The sequence below is a fragment of the Plodia interpunctella genome, chromosome 6, assembly GCF_027563975.2.
Source record: "Plodia interpunctella isolate USDA-ARS_2022_Savannah chromosome 6, ilPloInte3.2, whole genome shotgun sequence".
In the NCBI taxonomy this organism is placed as follows: Eukaryota; Metazoa; Arthropoda; class Insecta; order Lepidoptera; family Pyralidae; genus Plodia; species Plodia interpunctella.
Window position 1 is genome coordinate 10,824,479 of NC_071299.1, and position 19,977 is coordinate 10,844,455.

At 37.6% G+C, this 19,977-nt stretch overlaps 1 protein-coding gene across 1 annotated transcript; it reads left to right on the forward strand.

Moving 5' to 3' along the window:
• The first annotated feature begins 50 nt into the window (after positions 1 to 50).
• On the forward strand, positions 51 to 19,977 carry Parp1 (Poly-(ADP-ribose) polymerase 1). The gene is made up of 20 exons (XM_053746551.2): positions 51 to 312; positions 1,651 to 1,792; positions 2,047 to 2,213; positions 2,521 to 2,714; positions 3,168 to 3,366; positions 3,692 to 3,797; positions 4,572 to 4,752; positions 5,681 to 5,906; positions 6,319 to 6,423; positions 7,175 to 7,283; positions 8,788 to 8,935; positions 12,845 to 13,001; positions 13,402 to 13,572; positions 14,066 to 14,202; positions 14,436 to 14,572; positions 15,212 to 15,372; positions 16,180 to 16,300; positions 16,624 to 16,783; positions 17,054 to 17,224; positions 18,357 to 19,977. Exons 1-20 carry the CDS (start codon positions 202 to 204, stop codon positions 18,427 to 18,429), a joined length of 2,976 nt encoding a protein of 991 aa, XP_053602526.1. The 5' UTR covers positions 51 to 201; the 3' UTR covers positions 18,430 to 19,977.

The following is a 19,977-nucleotide window of genomic DNA, read 5'->3' on the forward strand; positions in this document are numbered from 1 at the left end:
TAAATAAATTTGGCGGGTCGCAAGTCGCAAACTTGCTGACATCTGTCTTGACGGAAAACAAACTTGAATGAATAATAATATTTTTGGGAGCCGGTGCCCGGCCCGGGTAATTGTTAATGCCTTTGTTGTTTTCGTTGAAGATTTCGTGATTGTTTTTATTTTGGTGTTATACCTACTTTGCAAGCTTTCCGTAAAACCATTATGAATGAACTACCTTATTACACGGAATATGCAACATCGAGTAGGGCAGGATGTAAAGGTTGCAAAGACAAAATCGCTCAAGGAAATCTACGCATTGCTCGAATGGTTCAGGTATGTACCTCCTACATGTTTATGTATGATTCTTTTAAAAAACAAGGTCTGGATATTATTAAGTTGCGTTATTCGGTTAGTTAGCTTCATTTCTTACTTCAAGCTTCAAGTTCAACGGCATTTCGAAAAATCAGTCGCTCGCTATCCCGCGTATATTTCGCTGCAGCTCGTGCGACAATCAAAAACAAAAACACGTCCATACCGATTAGTTGACGCAATCGGCGCGAGCGAATCACTTCCCGCATCCCGCGCGGGATTCGCCTCAGTTTGAACGAATTTTAAAAGGTACTTGTCTCCAATTCAACCATTGGTATGTACCATGTGTGAAAATACAGTTCGCTGTTATTAGACGAGAAGACGTACGGCAGCTACAAATGTATTTGGTAAGTATTTTACCAAAGAATCCAGTTAACCTTGAACATCATCTGGAATATCAATAGATAGTATCAATATTACCAAAAAAGGCAATTGTATTTGTAGTCTTCTATCTAGTAGTATTACCCATGATAAAACTTTAGCTAAATGATTGAAATATTTGCTAGTGTCCACTATACTTTTTTCTTGGGCTTCACTCTTATGGAAATTCTGGGACAAAATATGCTATGTGCTATTCCAGGATATATTCTATTTATGTATGCAAATTTAAATGAAATCTGTTATGTATATTTAGGGTGATTGAGTAAAAAACATAAGTCACTCACATCAATACTTTCACATTTATAATATTAGCTATTGGTAGTATTAACATTTATGTAGGTTTATGATATTTATCTTAAGTATATTTATTATATTAAATCTATTTTTACAATTGCCAGTTTAATCCGACCCGCATTTCTGTATTTCCTCGTCTAGCGATTTCCAAAAGGTTGCCTGGAAGAAATTGCTTACAGTGATAAGGCCACCTTTTGCACAATGTATCAGTACCATAATGTCATGCTATGTGTGATTATACATTTTGTACTTATGTATACTATGTAATTAATTTGTGCAATAAAGATTTTTGTATTGTATTTTATTGGTAGTTGGTGGCATATTATTTATCACTTCTTATAAAAATACTTTGCTAACAATAACTTGTAAAATAAAATGCAAGGATAAGCTAGTAAGGAGTACTTAAGTTATGGCAATGACAGACTTGTCCTATATAAATACCAAAGCAGACATTATTATACAAATCACAAGCATATACAAATTGTATTTTTTTTAAAGTGACATGACTTTTATGGCTACTAATTATTATTATGCGTTGTGGTTTATAAAAGAATTGACTTAAATAAAATATTTTTATTTATATATAATGCATTGAATCTCATATCCTTAAAAATGATGTTGTTACAGTCTGCATTCCACGATGGCAAGCAACCAAACTGGTACCATGAGGAGTGTTTCTTTGAGAAGCAACGGCCCAGCTCAGTGGACGAGATAGCCAACTTCAACAAACTGAAGAGTGCCGATCAGAAGAGGATTGTCAACAAAATAAGTAAGGAAATTGAACACTTTGAGTGCTGCCAATTCGCAACACATAAATTTTTATAAAAACCGAAACATGTTCTTGCTTTCATATGAAATTTCTACATATTGTTAAACTGTAACTGGTCAGTGTATTAAAGGAGATAATAAATTAAAAATTTAGTATGTAAAAGGCAATATAGTTTAATTTTAAAATTGTTCTCTATCTTTGTTTATACCATCAAAAAACTATTGAATTTCTGTTAATTTTTGTCTTACTTTTAGATGAGGTCGGCCAAAGCGCAGTATTAGTTGTAAAGAATGAGAAATCTAAAGGAAAATCAAAGAAACGTGCGTCGACGTCCGTGGTCGGGGCGCTCAAGGACTTCGGCGTGGAGTACTCCAAGAGCAGCCGCGCTAGCTGCAAGCATTGTGAAATTAAGATCTGTAAGGTATGTATTATTTATGTATTTCAAAATCAAAATTTGTTTTATTGGTTTAAAAGTACACTATTATATGAGTCTGAAAAGGATCTCTGACAATTGCTTCGTCTACGAACGATTCGTCGACAGAATGTTTCGACATCGGGCGTTTGAACGACTGAATGTCTCCTCTGTCGGCGAATCGTTCGTAGATGAAGGGTTCTGTCGATTAGGAGACATCTTAGAAAGGAATTTTGGATATTAACGTAACGTAACGGGGGATGAAATAGGGGTTGCAAGTTTGTATGAAATATGTTTTTATCTCTGTAAATGTCAGGATGAAGTCCGCATTCGCAAGACAGTGTTCGATACGGATGTGGGTGCCAAGTACGGCGGGCAGCCGCTGTGGCACCACGTCAAATGCTTCGCGGAGGCCCGGCACGAGCTGCAGTTCTTTGCTGGGGGGGAGGTGTTGCCCGGATTCACTGACCTCTCCGAGGAGGACCAGAAGATGGTCAAGGATACCATCAAGTTCGTTTCGTTCTTGTTTATTATTTTAAAATATAATTATGTATATAAAAATATTTTTGAATATGTTATACCTATGTTTTCCATGTGTTTAGAGAGATCACTATGAAAAATTTCAATCAAATATATTAAAATATTTGATAGATTAAATAATCTGTTTGTACTGTTTATGTACATTTTTACCAAGTAAGTTTACCACTATGGATAATAGATTTCAAGTGAATAAAGAAACTCTTGTTCGAACGGGCGTAACAATATCTTCGAAGTTGGCGGAGTTTGTTGGTTAGACACGTATGCTGTACTATGCCGACACGTATATATACATATAACGTGTGTTAAAAGAACGCTTGTACAGAGTAGGGCAATTTTATGTCATCATTTTATGTCCATCAAGGCTAAACATAAAGTACCTGTAACAAAAAGCCTAAATCGCTAACCAAAATACTATAATCACAGGCCAGTAGGCGAAGCGGTGCCGACAAAGAAAATTAAGACTGAAGAAGGCGACCCGGCGCAGGAGAAACTGGAGAAGATGCTGAAGAAGCAGAACGACTTGTTCCAGAAGTACAAGACTGCGCTCGGCCAACTGGCGCCTAAAGAGATCGAGGAGATACTAGAGGAGAACTCGCAAGAAGTGCCTCAGGCTAAGAGAGACGTAAGGATTTAAATTAGTATTTAGTTTCGTTATTAATTACTTAAAAGGTTTTCAGATTAAGCTTTAGGGCTAGCTTAGGCTAGGTAAGTTCGAGGCTTGTGTTATGGGATACTAACTCAACGATACTATATCAATAACATATACAAATAGGTAAACATCCAGGAGCCAGGTCAATTTTAAAAAGATCAATTTAGGTACATTATGACCCGACTGGGGATCTAACCCAAGACCTCTCGGTTCAAAGGCAAGCACTTTACCACTGCGCCACCAGGATCGTCGGGATATATCGTCGATATATAGGACTAATACAAGTAACGTTCGGCAGGCAGTGGATCTTCTGGCGGATTGCATGGCCTTCGGAGCCCTGAAGCCCTGCCCCGACTGCAAGAATGGACAGCTGGTGTTGGACACATTTGGCTACAAGTGCACCGGTTAGTTTTATGAAATAGTAGCGGCCTGCTCGGGTAAAAGTATAATAACAAAAATTGGCCTATATCACGTCTAAATGTTTTGTCTATCTCGTGCCAAATTACATCAACATATATATATATATATATACATACACCATATGCATCCATATATATCTTAACCAGTGGACTTCCACCCCTTCACATACACGATATATATATATATAATGAACATGAGTTTGTATAACAATCCTAACTAATATTATAAATGCGAAAGTAAGTTTTTGATTATTTATTTGTGCCTTTGTTACCTCTTCACGCTTTATCTACTCAACCAATTATTTCGAAGTATGGAGAAGTCGCGGGCAAGAGCTAGTATGAAATGTGGTACTAGTACCTTTCATCCCGTAAAATCACAGTTCCCGTGGGAAATTCACGAGGGCGAAGCCACGGGCAAAATCTAGTTCAACATAAATGAGGTCTACAAGTCAACTTGGGACAAAAATACATTTTTTGTATGTATGTTTGTTTGTTTGTTTGTTTGTTTGTTTGTTTGTTTGTTTGTTTGTTTGTAACACGATAACTTTCGAACCGTTGCTACGATTTTGATGAAATTTAAAAAGTATGTAGGATCTATCCATATAATTTTTAACTCCGTGGGGCAACAAAATCGGTTAAGTCGTTTTTGAAATAATCACAATTTTGTAAAAACTCATCAAAACTTATTGTGTTTGCGAGGTCTAAGTTGACTGGTCAACAACTTAACCAGTTAACCATTGAATATTCCACATCTCGCAGGCCACATCAGCGGGTTCACGTCGTGCGCGTACGTCAGCCAAGATCCGAAGCGGTCCAAGCTGAAAATCCCCTCAGCATATAAGGAACAGCCGCCCTTCAACAAGTACAAGCCTAAAGTTGACGTCAGAGTGTTCAGGGCGGCGCCCAAGCCACTCGTTACCGTCAAGAAAGAGGAAACCATGTTCGTTTGTATATCATAATAATTGAGTTAATTCACAAGAGTCATTGTTTGTTATGTGTTGTAATATCAATCTATACTATTATTATAAAGAGGTAAGCGTTTGTGAGTTTGTATGTTTGAAACTACCGAACCGATTTCAAAAATTCTTTCACCATTCGAAAGGTACATTATCCAAGATTGCTATAGGCTATATTTTATCTCAAAATTCCCACGGGCGCGAAGCACCGAGTAACATATAGTAGTTTATGTAGTTAGTATGTAGTTGTAGGAATAAATAAATAACTAGTGGCCCGTCCAAGCTTCGGTCGGGTAAAAACATAAGCCTGAACTGTGTGTGTGTGAAAGGTGAACTGTACAAAAATCTGTGGTGGTTTTTGAGTTTATCACGTTTATACTAATAGACGACGACTTTTTATAATATCTGTGATATAGTCACAATTTTCTTTTTAGTAAATTCTGGCAACCGTGTTCAATAGGAAAGTATGATACTAATTAATTAATTATATATAATAGTATCCTAACTAATATTATAAATGCGAAAGTAAGTTTGTTTGTTACCTCTTCACGCTTTACCCGCTCAACCAATCTTGAAATTTTGCACACACGCAGTTTGAAGTACGGAGAAGGACACAGGGTACTTTTTGTCCCGAAATTCCTACGGGAGCGAATCCCCGGGGCGCAGCTAGTACTATTTTATATACTAGCTATATACTTGTATAATTTCTAGTACCACTTTTTTGGTGTTCGCTAATAAATAACCCACAGTACTAAACAAACTATATTTTTATGAATAATGTCATGGTTGATGAACATGCGCAGTTTGTATGAGAGCTTTTATTTATCGCAATGAAAAACCAGCAAGCAATATGCCGAATCCAAATTTCCGCGTACTGTAAATAATATTAGTTATAATTATATCAATGAATAGTGTGAAGAAGGAAGTCAGGAATCCTCCACTGAAGAACCTGCAGTTCTTCATCTACGGCCGCGAGTTGAACAAAGAGAAGAAGGAAGAGATCAAACGGCGTATTCTGAAGTTGGGGGGGCTGGTGGTGACCAAGCTGACTGACACTGCCGCCGCCGTCGTCTCCACTCCGAAGGAGATAGAGAGGATGAGTGACAAAATGGAGGATATACAGAAACTAGAGATTGAGGTGCGTTCCATTTTACATCAAGATATACGAATTCATTCCATTTTTTTTTTCAATATTAAAAAAATTATAAAATTACACCCGAATCTAATAATAATCTAATAACCTTGACAATTCGAAAGTTTTCAAGGCTTCTTAGTGCGACTTTTCTATTTACATCTCACCATCGAGTCGAATCGAAGTGTGACGCAGCGAACCAATCACATTGCGCCATTGTGACGCGACGACAACCACACCGCGGTGTGATTGGTTCGCTGCGTATCACTTCGCATCGATTCGATAGTGAGAAATGAAATTCAACAATAAAACATTTTATTATTGTAATTTTCAGAATCACAATAATTTATTCCTCGAATATGGTTGTAAGAGGTATTGCCTATTTTTAATATATATTTTATATATATATATTTTTCAGGTGGTAGAAGAATCATTCCTGGACCTGATCCACCCCGAAAACGGCAGTGTGTCGCAATCCATGAAGCTTATCAGGGAGAACAACATCGCATCTTGGGGATCTGATGTCAGTGAACTGTATTTATATGTACTCGTCCAAATCAAAAGGGACCATATGGCGGCTGGCACTTAGGTCTATAATGCCGTTGTTTTGTATTGGAATCACGGCAATAAAGACCTAAGTGCAAGCCGCCATAAGGTTCCTTTTGATTTGGACGACCACATATACAGGATAGCTTTTAACATTTGAATTAAACATTTGAACATTAAACATTTGAATATTCATACGTTCATATTACTTTACTAATAATGCTAATGCGAAAGTCTATCTGTCATGTTTTCACGCCTAAACCTCTGAACCGATTTTGATGAAATTTAGACTAGATAATTATGTTATGTATATGTAGGATAGGCATATACTTTGTTTTTGAAAATCAACCCCTTTAAAGTGTTGTAATGGGGGATTAAAGTTTGTATTAAAAACATATTATTTCTGCCTTTAGCTGCAGTGCTGTGGGCATATGTGATGATGTCTGGTGTGGCGTGTGGTCCCGCCCTAATATAAGACCACTCCTAATCCACCTGTGGATGTCGTAAGAGGCGACTAAGGGACACAATCTTGGCATCCGATAGGCAACAATAGCATTCTAAAAAAAAAGAGTACAATGGTCGCCGACAGGTGGTCGGTCGTAAAATCACAGTAAAATCTTTCAAAATTGTAAGGTTTATTTTTTATTCTGACTCCAGGCTTCGCGTAACACTGACGATTGTATCGTTTTTTTTTTTTTAAATTTTATTTTTAATTTTTTTTTATTTAGCCTACGACCCGCGTGCCGCAGGACGTGATCGACGGCAAGTCGATCGCCAAGTCCGGCAGCAACTACGCCAAGTCCAACAAATCGGGACCGATGAAAATTCAAATCAAGGGTTGGTAGTATTTTTTTTTTTTTTTCAAATTCTGTCTTTAAGCTCCGCTTGTCACTTGTTCATTCGTCGTTTTTTTTTTGTTAATAGGGAGTATTACTGCACATTTATCCCACCAGAGTACAGCACTGTTTACGCCTTTTGCTATGTCGATTATAACGTTTATTTTAGAGTACTTTATTAATCCTTTCATTATGTAAGCATTCGTTTGTGAAAATATACAACAATGTTCGGGTGCCGAAAGTTTAAGAAAAATAGTTTTCCATAAAATGACAAAACTTCGAAAACTATGGGATACGCCTCACGCTGTAAAATTTTCGAGCCAGTACGAGAGAAGCTCGGAACACTTCACACGTGATGAATTATTAAAATATGGACTTCATACAGGTAAGATCTTCAGTCAGAATCAAGTTTACGAGTATACCGAGTATATAGTACTCGTATATCAGTTTATTTCCACAGTTGACCAAATAATGCAGAACATAACCTAAAATAGTGTTATTATTTTCAGGATAATCCACTAAATCCTTCTTTTTTCCTTTAAACTCGCACCACGATTGCATAGAAGGTATTTTTGGTCGTAAATCTGCAACAATATTGAAAATTGGCGCTTTTTGCCTCCATTGGCAATGTTTGTGTACCTTAGTTGTACCAGTAGCGCCATCTGCGCTGAGCTTTGCGTAATATGTCCTATTCTTTTACGTTCTAATGCTAATATTACAAGCTTTAGTTTTACATGTCCCGATGTTTAGCTGCCATCAGATTTGTGATTTACTTAACATAATCCATTACCCATTACGAGAAGAGTGTTAATGTGATATATATTTTTGATAATTTCTGTTGTCGCTATAACAACAGATACCTATTAATAAACAAAACTCCTTAGATAAACATGAAAGACCCAGGTCAATCGGAAAATTTTTCATGTTTACCTGAGCGGGGATCGAACCCGGGACCCCCGTGTAGCAGTCGGGCGTGATGACCATTAGGCCACGGAGGTCGTATAAAAATAAATTTATTTATTTGTTTGTAATGAAACTCAAAAACTATCAGATTTTAATGGAATTTGACACAGAAACAGACAAAACCCTCAGTACAGTAACATAGGCAACATTTTTATCGTATTACACGAGTTAATAAGTAACTAGCCGCTCGCCCCGGCTTCGCTTGGGTAAAACCATAACAAAAAGTGGCCTACTGAAGGTCGCCTATCTCTGTCATGAAAGTAGTTTTTGAATTTATTAATTGCACACAAAAATACAAATATTTTCTCTTTGTAATATTAATCTATATACATATATAAAATTCTTGCGTTACTGAGTGACTGACTGACAGACAACGCACAGCGGAAATTACCGGACGTAGAAAGCTGAAATTTGGTGTGTAGGTTCCTAGGACAGTCTAGGGGAGCACTAAGAAGGGGATTTTTGAAATCCCCACGGGAAACGGTTTTGTACTCGCATACGAAGTTGTGGGCAAAAGCTAGTGTGGACGTATAACGTTCCAGACGGGTCAGCAGTGGACCCGGCGTCGGGCCTGGCCGACGTCGCGCACGTGCACTGCCGCCACAGCGCGGCGCTCTCCAGGACAGACGTCGTCACCGGCAAGAACTCTTACTATAAACTGCAGCTTTTGAAGAGCGACACCAGCGACACGTGAGTACACACTGATGTTAAAGAATTTCTACCTGAAAACCACTAATTGGCTATTTGACAGTTTTATGAAACAGTAGTTGCGCCCCGGTGCTTCGCTGCCGTGAGAATTTCGCGATAAAAAGGTATCCCATGTGATATTCCTGGTTATGTTCTACAAGTGTACGATATTTCGTAACAATCCGTCCGATTTTCCGTGAAAGAGTGAAAAACATATATATACACACACACACAAAACATCCTCACAAACTTTCGCATTTATAGTATTAGAATGTTGTTTTAAATCAATAGAAATGTGTTACCACAACAAATTACACACGATTACGCACTATGGCATGGTACCCGTCACGCGTTCTAGTTCCTAACTGAGTCCGTAACGCAAATTCACCCGACGCGTCCCAGTGCCTAACCGAGGCACTAACGCAGTCTGTCTGTCTTTGATATTTTTTCAATCACATGAATGCGATTGGTGCTTTCAAAAATTCTGTAACGACCAATAGAAAGTCTTAATCTAGCGTTTTATATTTTTTAATCCAATCTAAAAAAAATATGTAAGAAATATTTTGTAAATGAGAACATATTCGTGTGTGAAGTGCGACACGGCAACGAAATCCGTTTTACATTACTGTTTTGACGTGCAAAAAACGACTATCTATGAAAATTTGTCGAAATCTTTTTAGAAGGTAAGTGACTTGTTTTATGTGTTATATATCAAATTGCAGCTAAACTAAAGGTAACCTGTTTCTTTAAAGTATATGTTCTAGTCTTGAATAATTATTTAATCTCGAGAAGTGGACTTAACTTTTACGAACTGAAATCGAACTACGATTGACAATATTTTGCTTTGGTTTTTTATATGTAATATAAAATTGAAATAAAATCTCAACCATAAATTTTTAATTATGCCAAAAAAATTATAGGCTCAATATTAAAGACCCTATTAATACACGTGAGTAATCAAAATTTAATTTTATCGTTTATCACCAAAGTTATTGAGGTTTGCGTTTATCCCAAATTATCAGGCCTTGAACATCGAGGGCATCTCGTCACGATGGACAATTTTTATAATTATCCAGCGTTGACCAGATGACCTTAAGAGTTTAGGGTTTGATAATTTGGGCACTTTGCGCCCGAATCGCAAACATGTGCCAGTGGAAATCGCGAAGGCATCGCAAAATGTGCCGAAGGGGACAATCATCGCTCGCCATTCTGGAGACGTTTCATGTATTGCACGGAAGAACTCCAAAATGGTGAACGGATTTCCACTTATCACACTGACGAAACCTACGTCGGTCGCAAGGCTGGAATAAATCTCGTAAAGCCTATCGCTGTACGAGATTACAATAATACCTTGGCAGGTGATGATCTTCAAGATCGAAAACTTTCTATGTATTTATTGGAGAGAAAGAGATGTGTGAAATGGTATATAAAGATAAATAAATAAATAAATATAAATATATTGGGACAAATCACACAGATTGAGCTGGCCCCAAATTAAGTTCGAGACTTGTGTTATGGGATACTAACTCAACGATACTATATTTTATAACAAATACATATATAGATAAACATCCAAGACCCGGGCCAATCGGAAAAAGATCATTTTCCATCATGACCAGACCGGGGATCGAACCCGGGACCTCTCGGTCCAGTGGCAAGAACTTTACCACAGCGCCACCGAGGTCGTCACCTCGTACCACCACCAGATATTTAAATGAATCCTCAATGCAAGTGTTCATAATGCATTTGTTTTGTTGTCCGAGTCATTAAGGCGTCGCGGTTTGCCTCTGATGTCACTTCGGACGTTCCTCAATCAACTTCGCGAGAGATTCAGCATCTCTCGCGCGGAAACACTGCCGAAGATTCCCTCGAGATATTAAGGTGGCTGATACGGAACACCTGAGGCTCGTCAGGTACATACTACACGTTCCTCTGATGCTTCGGGGGGAATGATAATAGATCGCTTTGCCACGTTTGCTCGAGGAATGATATTAAACATAAAGTTAATTTCAAATGCGATACTTGCGATGAATTTATGTGCCTAGGAATTTGTTGGGCGACTTGGCACTCCGCTGAACAACCTCCGGGTAGGCGAGTTTTACTTGCAAGAGTAGACGCCGAAATTAAATTTTAGTTTAATATCATCGAGTGAAAGTGATGGATGTTAGCGGGATTGAATGCCACAAGCCATGTTTGCCATTCGTGAATGAAAATGCTTTTTATGTATGTATCTTTGTAATATGATAATATTATAAATATAGATGCTTTTATGCAGTGCTTAGTATGTACGTTAATACAGGAAATATATCGTTGTTTACAGGATTTTTGCCGGTGTAATGTTTCAAGTACCTAACAAAATAGATCCAAAGATACTTAGAATATGATGCATAGAATTGTTGAATGTATAAGAACTGGTTTTAATTGGCTTTAAAAAGGTGAACATTATTGTTATTTTATGATTTCGTACCTGTACTACATACGACTACTGAAATACGTGTTTTATTTATTTATTTAATTTAAATAAAAACGTGGAATGTCTACAGTGTGTATTATTCGGCTCATTCATGCTATTACCGACTTTTCCCTTTAACATCCAAACCTCAGTAAATGTCAAACACGTACAGCGCGTATTGACTATGTTCAATACGGCCAGTACGACATCTGCAATGGTGTTAACCTGTCTCTTTCTGTTCAGTCATTAATCAAATTCTTTACAAAGATCAGTCAAAGATTCGACTACCATAGCTGATGTGGTAGATGCACAATTATACTACACCAAAACTATTACTATTTGTCAAACTGAAAAACCCCCGACTTTTAGCATCCATCTGCCAATAACTTGTAAGGCTGAATATAAAAAACAAGCCGTTTTATTTAAGACCCCCATTCAAATCCGTTCACCAGTTTTAAAGATACAGTACTGCAAACAGACTCAAACAGTGGTAAAATTTGATAACACATCTGTTTTTGTGTCGGGGGTTAAAATTACTAATGTATTAATTAGTATGTAGTATTATAAAATGAACTACGTTGTACCAGGGGGCTCAGATTTAAGTATGATCGGAATAATTATATTGACATGCGGCCAAATTCTTTTGGTCGATATCCCTACTATTTCATGTTATTATAACATTTAATCCAACTGCTACAAACGGAAATCCTATATTTCAATCAAATCAATACTGCTACAAATCTGTGAATTAATTTCGTGCAATTAAAGTATAAATTGTGAATGGCGACAATAAAAAACATCTTCAAAATATTCGAATCTATTTTACTATTATCTTTTTGCGCGTTTCCTTACCTTTTTTAGATATATATAATTCAATTAATATAATTATACGGGTGAAGCACAAAGTTGGTTTATTTGTGGGGCAAAATTTGCGTTTCCCGCGTAAATAGCCTATGAGACGCGTGACGGGTTAAATGTAAAAGACGAATTGCATATTTGTTATTTAAATACTTTAAAGCTATCATTTCCAATACTTTTCATACTTTATTATGATATATCAGTAAAGTAGCCAATTGTACTGTCATATTCAATTTTTCTCAAATTATGCAGAAAGAAAACAGCGCGCAAATTTAAAACAACTCGCGCCATCCATACAATTTATCTGGAATTAATAAATAATGGACATTTATAATTTACCCCCAAAAATCACCCTTATTTGAAAAAATAACTATTTGCTCTGCACGTCTGTGTTTGGGTCATAGTATAATACCACTAGATTCGGAGTAAATTGGCTGTGACAGACGGACGGACAGACAGACGCACGAGTGATCTTATAAAGGTTCCGTTTAAACCTAACCTAATCATTAGAAATAGAATCGTTAGATTAGGTTAGGTTTCGGTTAGGTTACTAACCGAAATCTAAATATCGTCGAATGACGTCAACCTTGTATGTCGACCAGTTTCTACCTGTTCCGGGCGTGGGGCCGCATCGGCACGCCCATCGGCGGGAACAAGACGGAGAACTTCAAGAGTTTAAACGACGCGATACGACAGTTCAAACATTTCTACAAAGAGAAGACGCAGAACGATTGGGACAATAGGGAGAACTTCGAAAAGGTCAGTTTATATTGGCTGTGTGTCATTTCGCAATTAATAATGTAGTGTAACCCCACTAACGTGATATTAATGATGCCGAAATACACGTGACGAACCGGACGGAGTGCTAATATGTTTTGTCTCTCATCGTGTTCCTGGTTTAACAACACTTAATTTATATATAGATAAATGGTAAGCACTTCTGGCAACTACTAGCATTTCGGAACGTCAACTGGTGAGAAGAAATACCGAAACTTTTAGTGTTGATCCCTATCCTCAATTCCTCAATTAAATAATATTAAAATGTCTGTGAGGGTCCAATTTTTGAATCCATTTTTGTATGTTTTCCGACACTTTTTTCACCTGTTCTAGGACAGATAAATGAAGAAAAACAGAAATAATTAATTGTAATTACGGTCAGGTGCCCGGCGCGTACTATCCACACGATGTAGACTACAGCGACGTGGAGAAGAAGAATAATATCCGCGCGATGGTGGTGGACCCCAATTCTTCTCTGCCAGTGCCGGTGCAGAAACTGGTGCAGAAGATATTCGACCTTGCTGCTATGAAGAAAACCATGTTGGAGTTTGAGGTTTGTAGGAAAACTAGCGGCCCGCCCCGGCTTCGTTCGGGTAAAATTTTAATAAATTATATACCTAAATCTTCCTCTTGAATCACTTTTATATATTTTTAAAAAACCCGCATCAAAATCCGTTGCATAGTTTTAAAGATCTAAACATATATAGGGACAGATAGCGTAAAGCGACTTTTTTTTTTTTAATTATTTGTTATTTAAATACAACGGTACGTGTGTATCCTATTACAACAGTATAATCTGGACGTACAGCTAAACGTGACCTTCGCGTTTCGTAACTCCTTGGCTCTGTCTACCCGTGGCAAAGACGTGATACCATATCCATATTATTCAATCTTCACTACTGTTACTCAATACGAACACAAAGTGCCCCATTGTGTTACTCTTTGGGACAATCTAGTTGCAATATGTGACACTGTCGGGTCACGTTCAGTAACAAATCGTAACGTGACTGAACGGGAAGAAATGAAAATCGAAATTTTGACTGCAGCTGGACACAGAGAAGATGCCGCTCGGCAAGATATCGCAAAAGCAAATCACACAGGGATACGAAGTGCTGTCTGAGCTTCTCAAGTACATCGAGAAGGGGAAGGTGAACCAGTCCAAGATCATTGACGCTACTAATAGGTACTATTTAGCATAATTATTTATTTTTAGCTTTCTGATTAAAAAGTACCAGTATGTTTTTGCATATGGTATTTTTTGTTTCGAAAGTATGCGATTCCCGTAGGATTTAATCAAAAAGTCTGAGAGTGAATGACGCTTTTTAGTGTAGATGGCGCCAGTTTTACCACTGCGTCACCGAGGTTATATATATATATTTTTTCTGTCATAAACAGTCCGTATACTATATACTCCAGGTTCTTCACAATTATTCCTCACGACTTCGGCACGGAGAACGCCCCGCTGCTGTCCTCCGCGGAGCTGGTCCAGGCCAAGTGCCAGATGCTGGACAGCCTGCTCGAGATCGAGATAGCTTACAGCATTCTCAACACAGGTATATCATACCAGCTGTTGCCTGCGTCCTCGCCCGCGTGAATTTATCACGGGAACAGTCCTTCCTTATCCATACTATAAACTACATGTATGCAAAATTTAAAGAAGATTGGTTGAGTAGATATAGCGTGAAAAGGCAACAACCAAACTCACATTCGCATTTACAATATTAGTTAAGAATTAACATGATGCTGGACAAAATATGTCAACTTTCGATTCTTCTTAAGTATTTCTAATACAGAGAGTATTGGAAATACTCAATACATCACAATCACTTTCTTAAATAATTATAGTACTCAACAATCACTTTCTTGTATTCGCCAAATGGATAAATGACGGGGTCTATATGAATGATGATTAAATTTATTTGTTAACCCCCGACGCAAAAAGAGGGGTGTTATAAGTTTAACGTGTCATTCTGTGTATTTGTCTGTCTGAAATCGTAGCTCCCAAACGGATGAACCGATTTTCGTTTACTTTTTGTTTTTCGTGTCATAGATAATTTTATCCCGAGTGTTCTTAGCGATGTTTTATGAAAATCGGTTCAGTTCAGTTGTAGCGTTCAAAAGTTGTAGCGAAAGGAATATTGAAAGTCGGGGGCTTTTCAATTTGTCCAACAAATAAACGTGTTATAATTTAGATGGCAATGATGGCGAAAGCGCGATAGAGGAAAGTTACAAGAAGTTGAAGGCGGAGATCACACCGTTGGACAGAAACTCGACGGAGTTCAAGATGATCGAAGAATACGCTAAGAATACGCACGCGGAAACACATTCTTCATACACTTTGGAGATAGAAGAGGTACGTGAGATAATTTTGTTCTTTGTATGGACGTCAATAATATTTTTGTCGTATTTTCAAATTCAAATTCAAAATTCTTTATTCAATTTAGGATGATATACATCACTTATTGACGTCAAAAATTTTGAGTCTTATTCAACTATATGTACCTTTATATATAATTGGAGAGTATTGTTATGATTGGACGTTTGTACAGTGCTAACGTGCTAGCTTTGGTACGCGTCTTCGTCCGTGTTTATAAAGTGCGTCCGCTCATGAATTATTATTGTCGTTGACGACCTCGGTGGCGCAGTGGTAAAGTGCATGCCTCTGAACCGAGAGGTCCCGGGTTCGATCTCCGGTCGGGTCATGATGGAAAATGATCTTTTTCTGATTGGCCTGGGTCTTGGATGTTTATCTATATATGTATTTGTTATATGATATAGTATCGTTGAGTTAGTATCCCATAACACAAGTCTAGAACTTACTTTGGGACTCCAGTTGTAAGCAACGTATCTCGATGAGACCTATACCAGATTTTAGGTTAGACCATATGCTAGACAACTGTGAAAATCGCATCAAATTCAATTCGGCAGTTTTTGCGTGATGTGCGAACAAACAGAAAGACACAAAAATTAAAAAATAAAATGATTAAAATATAAATTGAAAAATAAAATTAAAAAATAAATTATTCATCAATCTTTTAGTCCCATACGAACCCTCATAATGATATCACCTATATAGTATGTACAGACATAGCCCACTTGCAGTTTTATTATAAGTATAGATATCTACGACATAATTGGTGCAATAAAGAATATTGTTTAGGTATTCAAAGTGGTCCGCCACGGAGAAGACAAACGTTACAAGCCATTCAAGAAGCTGCACAACCGCCGGCTGCTGTGGCACGGCTCACGGATCACCAACTTCGCTGGGATCCTCTCTCAAGGTCTGATGTCTTTCTCTAATGTTTTATTGTTATATAGCTCTCTCTCTCTCTCTCCCCCTCTCATCCTTGCAAAATATTAATATATGTGATATTTTACTACACCTCCGTAACTCGTAAATTAAAACTTATTTGTACCCATTCAATGCAAATAAAGACATTCTTATTCTTGTTATTTTCCTTGTGATATTTCTTGATTTTTGTTGAATATGTAAATAAATTGATTGATTGACTCCCCCTCTTCCTTCAAGTTTCACGTGGTTAATGGACGAACAAAATATATGAGATTTTTTAAAAATGAAATTCAATCAAGTTAATATTTGTAGGTCTGCGCATAGCGCCGCCGGAGGCGCCGGTGACGGGCTACATGTTCGGCAAGGGGATATACTTCGCGGACATGGTCTCCAAGTCCGCCAACTACTGCTGCACCAGCAAGGAGAACCCCTGCGGGGTGCTGTTACTCTGCGAGGTCGCTTTAGGGAATATGTGAGTGACATTACCAAGCATCATGTCTAGCTATGACTATGATCGTGCGAAGTGGAGACAAAAGTGTAGGCCGCGGAAGAAACCGGAATAACTCTCAGATGAAGGAGAGATCTGTAGGTGCTCAACAAAGGTTTAAAAATGTTTTTATTTAAGACGTGTGTATACGAAAATTACACGTGTATTTTTTTTTTTCTTAAAATTAGATAATTTATTTACTACAAGTAAATTCAGTGTTGTATATAATGCCCCCTATAACATTGGAATGGACAGGAAGGAATGTAGCAAAGCGGAATACGTGACGAAGCTCCCTCCCGGCACGCAGTCGGTGTTAGGCGTGGGCCGCACGGCGCCGGCGCCGGCGCGCGCGCTGGCCGGCGGCGCGCTGGTGCCGGCCGGGCCTCCCGTCAACAGCGATCGCAAAACCGACCTGCTCTACAACGAGTATCCTTTTATACATCACAATTATACATGCGACGCTTTATGTACTCAAGTAATGTTCCAATTTCTCATGCATATAATCAAGAGTACGGATATGGAAATTCGTGTGGGTAAAGCCGCAGGGAAAAGGTAGTGACTTTAGTAATTTAAAATTTGATGTGAATCCGCGCCTGTGAAAGTTTTAATTTCTCGTATGCTTTTGGCGCGTAGTAACTTTATGTCCAGGGTTGCCACGTATAAACAGTATAGTAAAGAAATCTGGGTGAATCTCCTTTTGGGATTCACGGCACATAGTCCAGTCCTTTGAGAGGCTTGCGTGGGGATATGGATCCAACACGTAGAAGCCCTCAGGAGAATTTTGATGTTGTGTAGGTCTCCCGCCAAGACCCGCTCCCGGATATACTAATGAAATAATATGCCCATGAGCAGGTCTCGGCGGGAGTGTGAACTATTACAGAATTATGAATAGAAGTATTGGTCTATATAATGAAATTTGGATGAACTGAAGACGGGCTATTGTAAAAAGTTCGGACACCTGCCATAATCATGCTTACTGATTATTAAGCGACAGGTGGTGACTCACCGCTCACTGAATAGGGGACCCTCAAATCAGTCGCCGTGATTGACAAAGGGGCAACATTGACGTGGACACTCAGATCCGTGGGGTCGCTACTCCCCAACAGCTCGCCACAAGCTGCCCTGCGGGATTATTATTATATTAGTCCTGCTATCACATATATGTCGTGGATTGGGATTGTTCGCTTGCAGTTGAGCCTTCACACTACTGAATATAGAACTGTTCACGTGGAAAAAATATTTCACGACCTTCACAGTCGTAAAAAGTAAAATACAATCCCATGTGAAAGTATATTTTTTTCTTTTTCTCTCACGTCAAAACCAAGCATTTGAATTGAGATGATTTTGGGTGTGAAAATAATTGGGTGGCTGAATAGCGACACAGGCAAATTTTCCGCAAACGGAGTCGCGGGCAACAGCTATTAAAATATACACATTTGACATATTCATTAAATCTGTTATTAAATAGTTGATGGAATTAGGTTGAAGTGGCATATTTTTGATTGTTTCACGTCCACGCGGTCTATGTGATTGATAATATTCCTGAACGGCCGTCCAGATACATCGTGTATGACGTGGCGCAGGTCAACATCAAATATCTACTGCAGATGAAGTTCAACTTCAAGTATTGATCCTTTTCAGTGCATTTATACGCCTATTTTTATGTTAAGGCTTAGTTAAGTTGCTTAATTTGTTGGGATTTCTATCGTCTATACATGAGCGTGAAAGGTAAAGTTTAAAATATTCGATACATGTAAGTTTTATATCAAGGGTGTATTCTGACAATGTTATGTCATAATTGTACCTCAATGGTATTTCAATAGTAGTATAGCTGGGTATCGAATGCTGACGTAAGCCATAATCATTGTTTACTTGGGTAGGTAAAACAATTTTGTCATAAAACAGCGGAATTTCCTATCACCTGTAATCTAGACCGCGTGTGTTACCTAATAAACAATTAGATTTATCTTTATAATTATTTCTAAATGAAATTGCTCTTAAAACCCAGACTATTATTGAATAAGCGAAACTCACTGCACAAGCTAGCCAAGGAGGCACGGTTACAACTTCGTGGAATCAACACCCGTATTTGATGCAAAATTTGTTTTTATAAGATTCACTATATAGCGAAAAAGTGACACCACGATTTTTGAATTCATTGTAATTGCCTATACACGCAGTCTATAGATAATAGACATTCTGTGTATTTAATAAGTTGTCGTTTTTCATCGATACGACATATTACTCTCATTTTGCATTATGTTACAGATCGCTACGCGATAAAGTTACCTATAATATCGTGATGTAGTTTAAGTTTCCTGTTAATACATAATCAGCATTTCTGCCAAAAAAAAAATGCGTTGGGAACACTATTGAATGGTGTCCACGGACGCGTGTCGCGCTCGATGTGTTAAAATTAGTTTTTTCGTATGGCAGGTTATGACTACAAATATGGAAGTTAATACAAGTTAGGCTGAGAGTATATCCCATTCCCCTGGGTAAACAAAAAAAGAGTATATCCCTCTGTTTATTAATCTTTAGCTCCTCTTACATTATAATTTACTATTTTTGCACAACTGACCAAAAAAAGGAGTAATATAAATATATTACTATCCACTATCCGGATTCACGTTTTATTCCACCGTAATAATTAAAGGCCTGATGAAGTAATGATGTGTAAGATATCATTACATACCTTGCTTTGTGATGTCATTATAATATATATATATATGGCAAATACTATTATTACCACTCCAACTGCAAACCTGAAAATTCAATGTCGACCAATAAATCGTGTGGGGTTTTGAGGAGATCACAATAATACAATTTGTATGTTGAACCTGTATATATGATGAATCTTTCCAGTTTCACTCAACTTAATATACATAAATACCCAATCACAAAATAACAAATAAATGATAAGCGTATCGCAGTTCGCAGTTGTTCAGAGGGATTTTGTTAGTGTTTGATGTTAATTTGTTTATTTAAATACGCATTTTGATTACTATTGTTTAGTTGTTATTATTAATTTCCATACGCCTGATTTGTGATATATAATTATAGAATTAGTAATGTTGTGACATGGAAGAAATTCATCATGTTGATATTTTTTTAGTTATTATTAATACATTCATACGATCGGAACGAATGATATCTATAATAAATCCTTTGGTTTTTTA

Bases quoted from the DNA above. Each gene is read 5' to 3' on its own strand.
- Parp1 (XM_053746551.2), top strand. From the start codon at position 202: ATGAATGAACTACCTTATTACACGGAATATGCAACATCGAGTAGGGCA. The intron at 3,798-4,571 runs GTTAGTTTTATG...CACATCTCGCAG, and splicing joins ATTTGGCTACAAGTGCACCG to GCCACATCAGCGGGTTCACG. The intron at 14,203-14,435 runs GTACTATTTAGC...TATATACTCCAG, and splicing joins ATCATTGACGCTACTAATAG to GTTCTTCACAATTATTCCTC.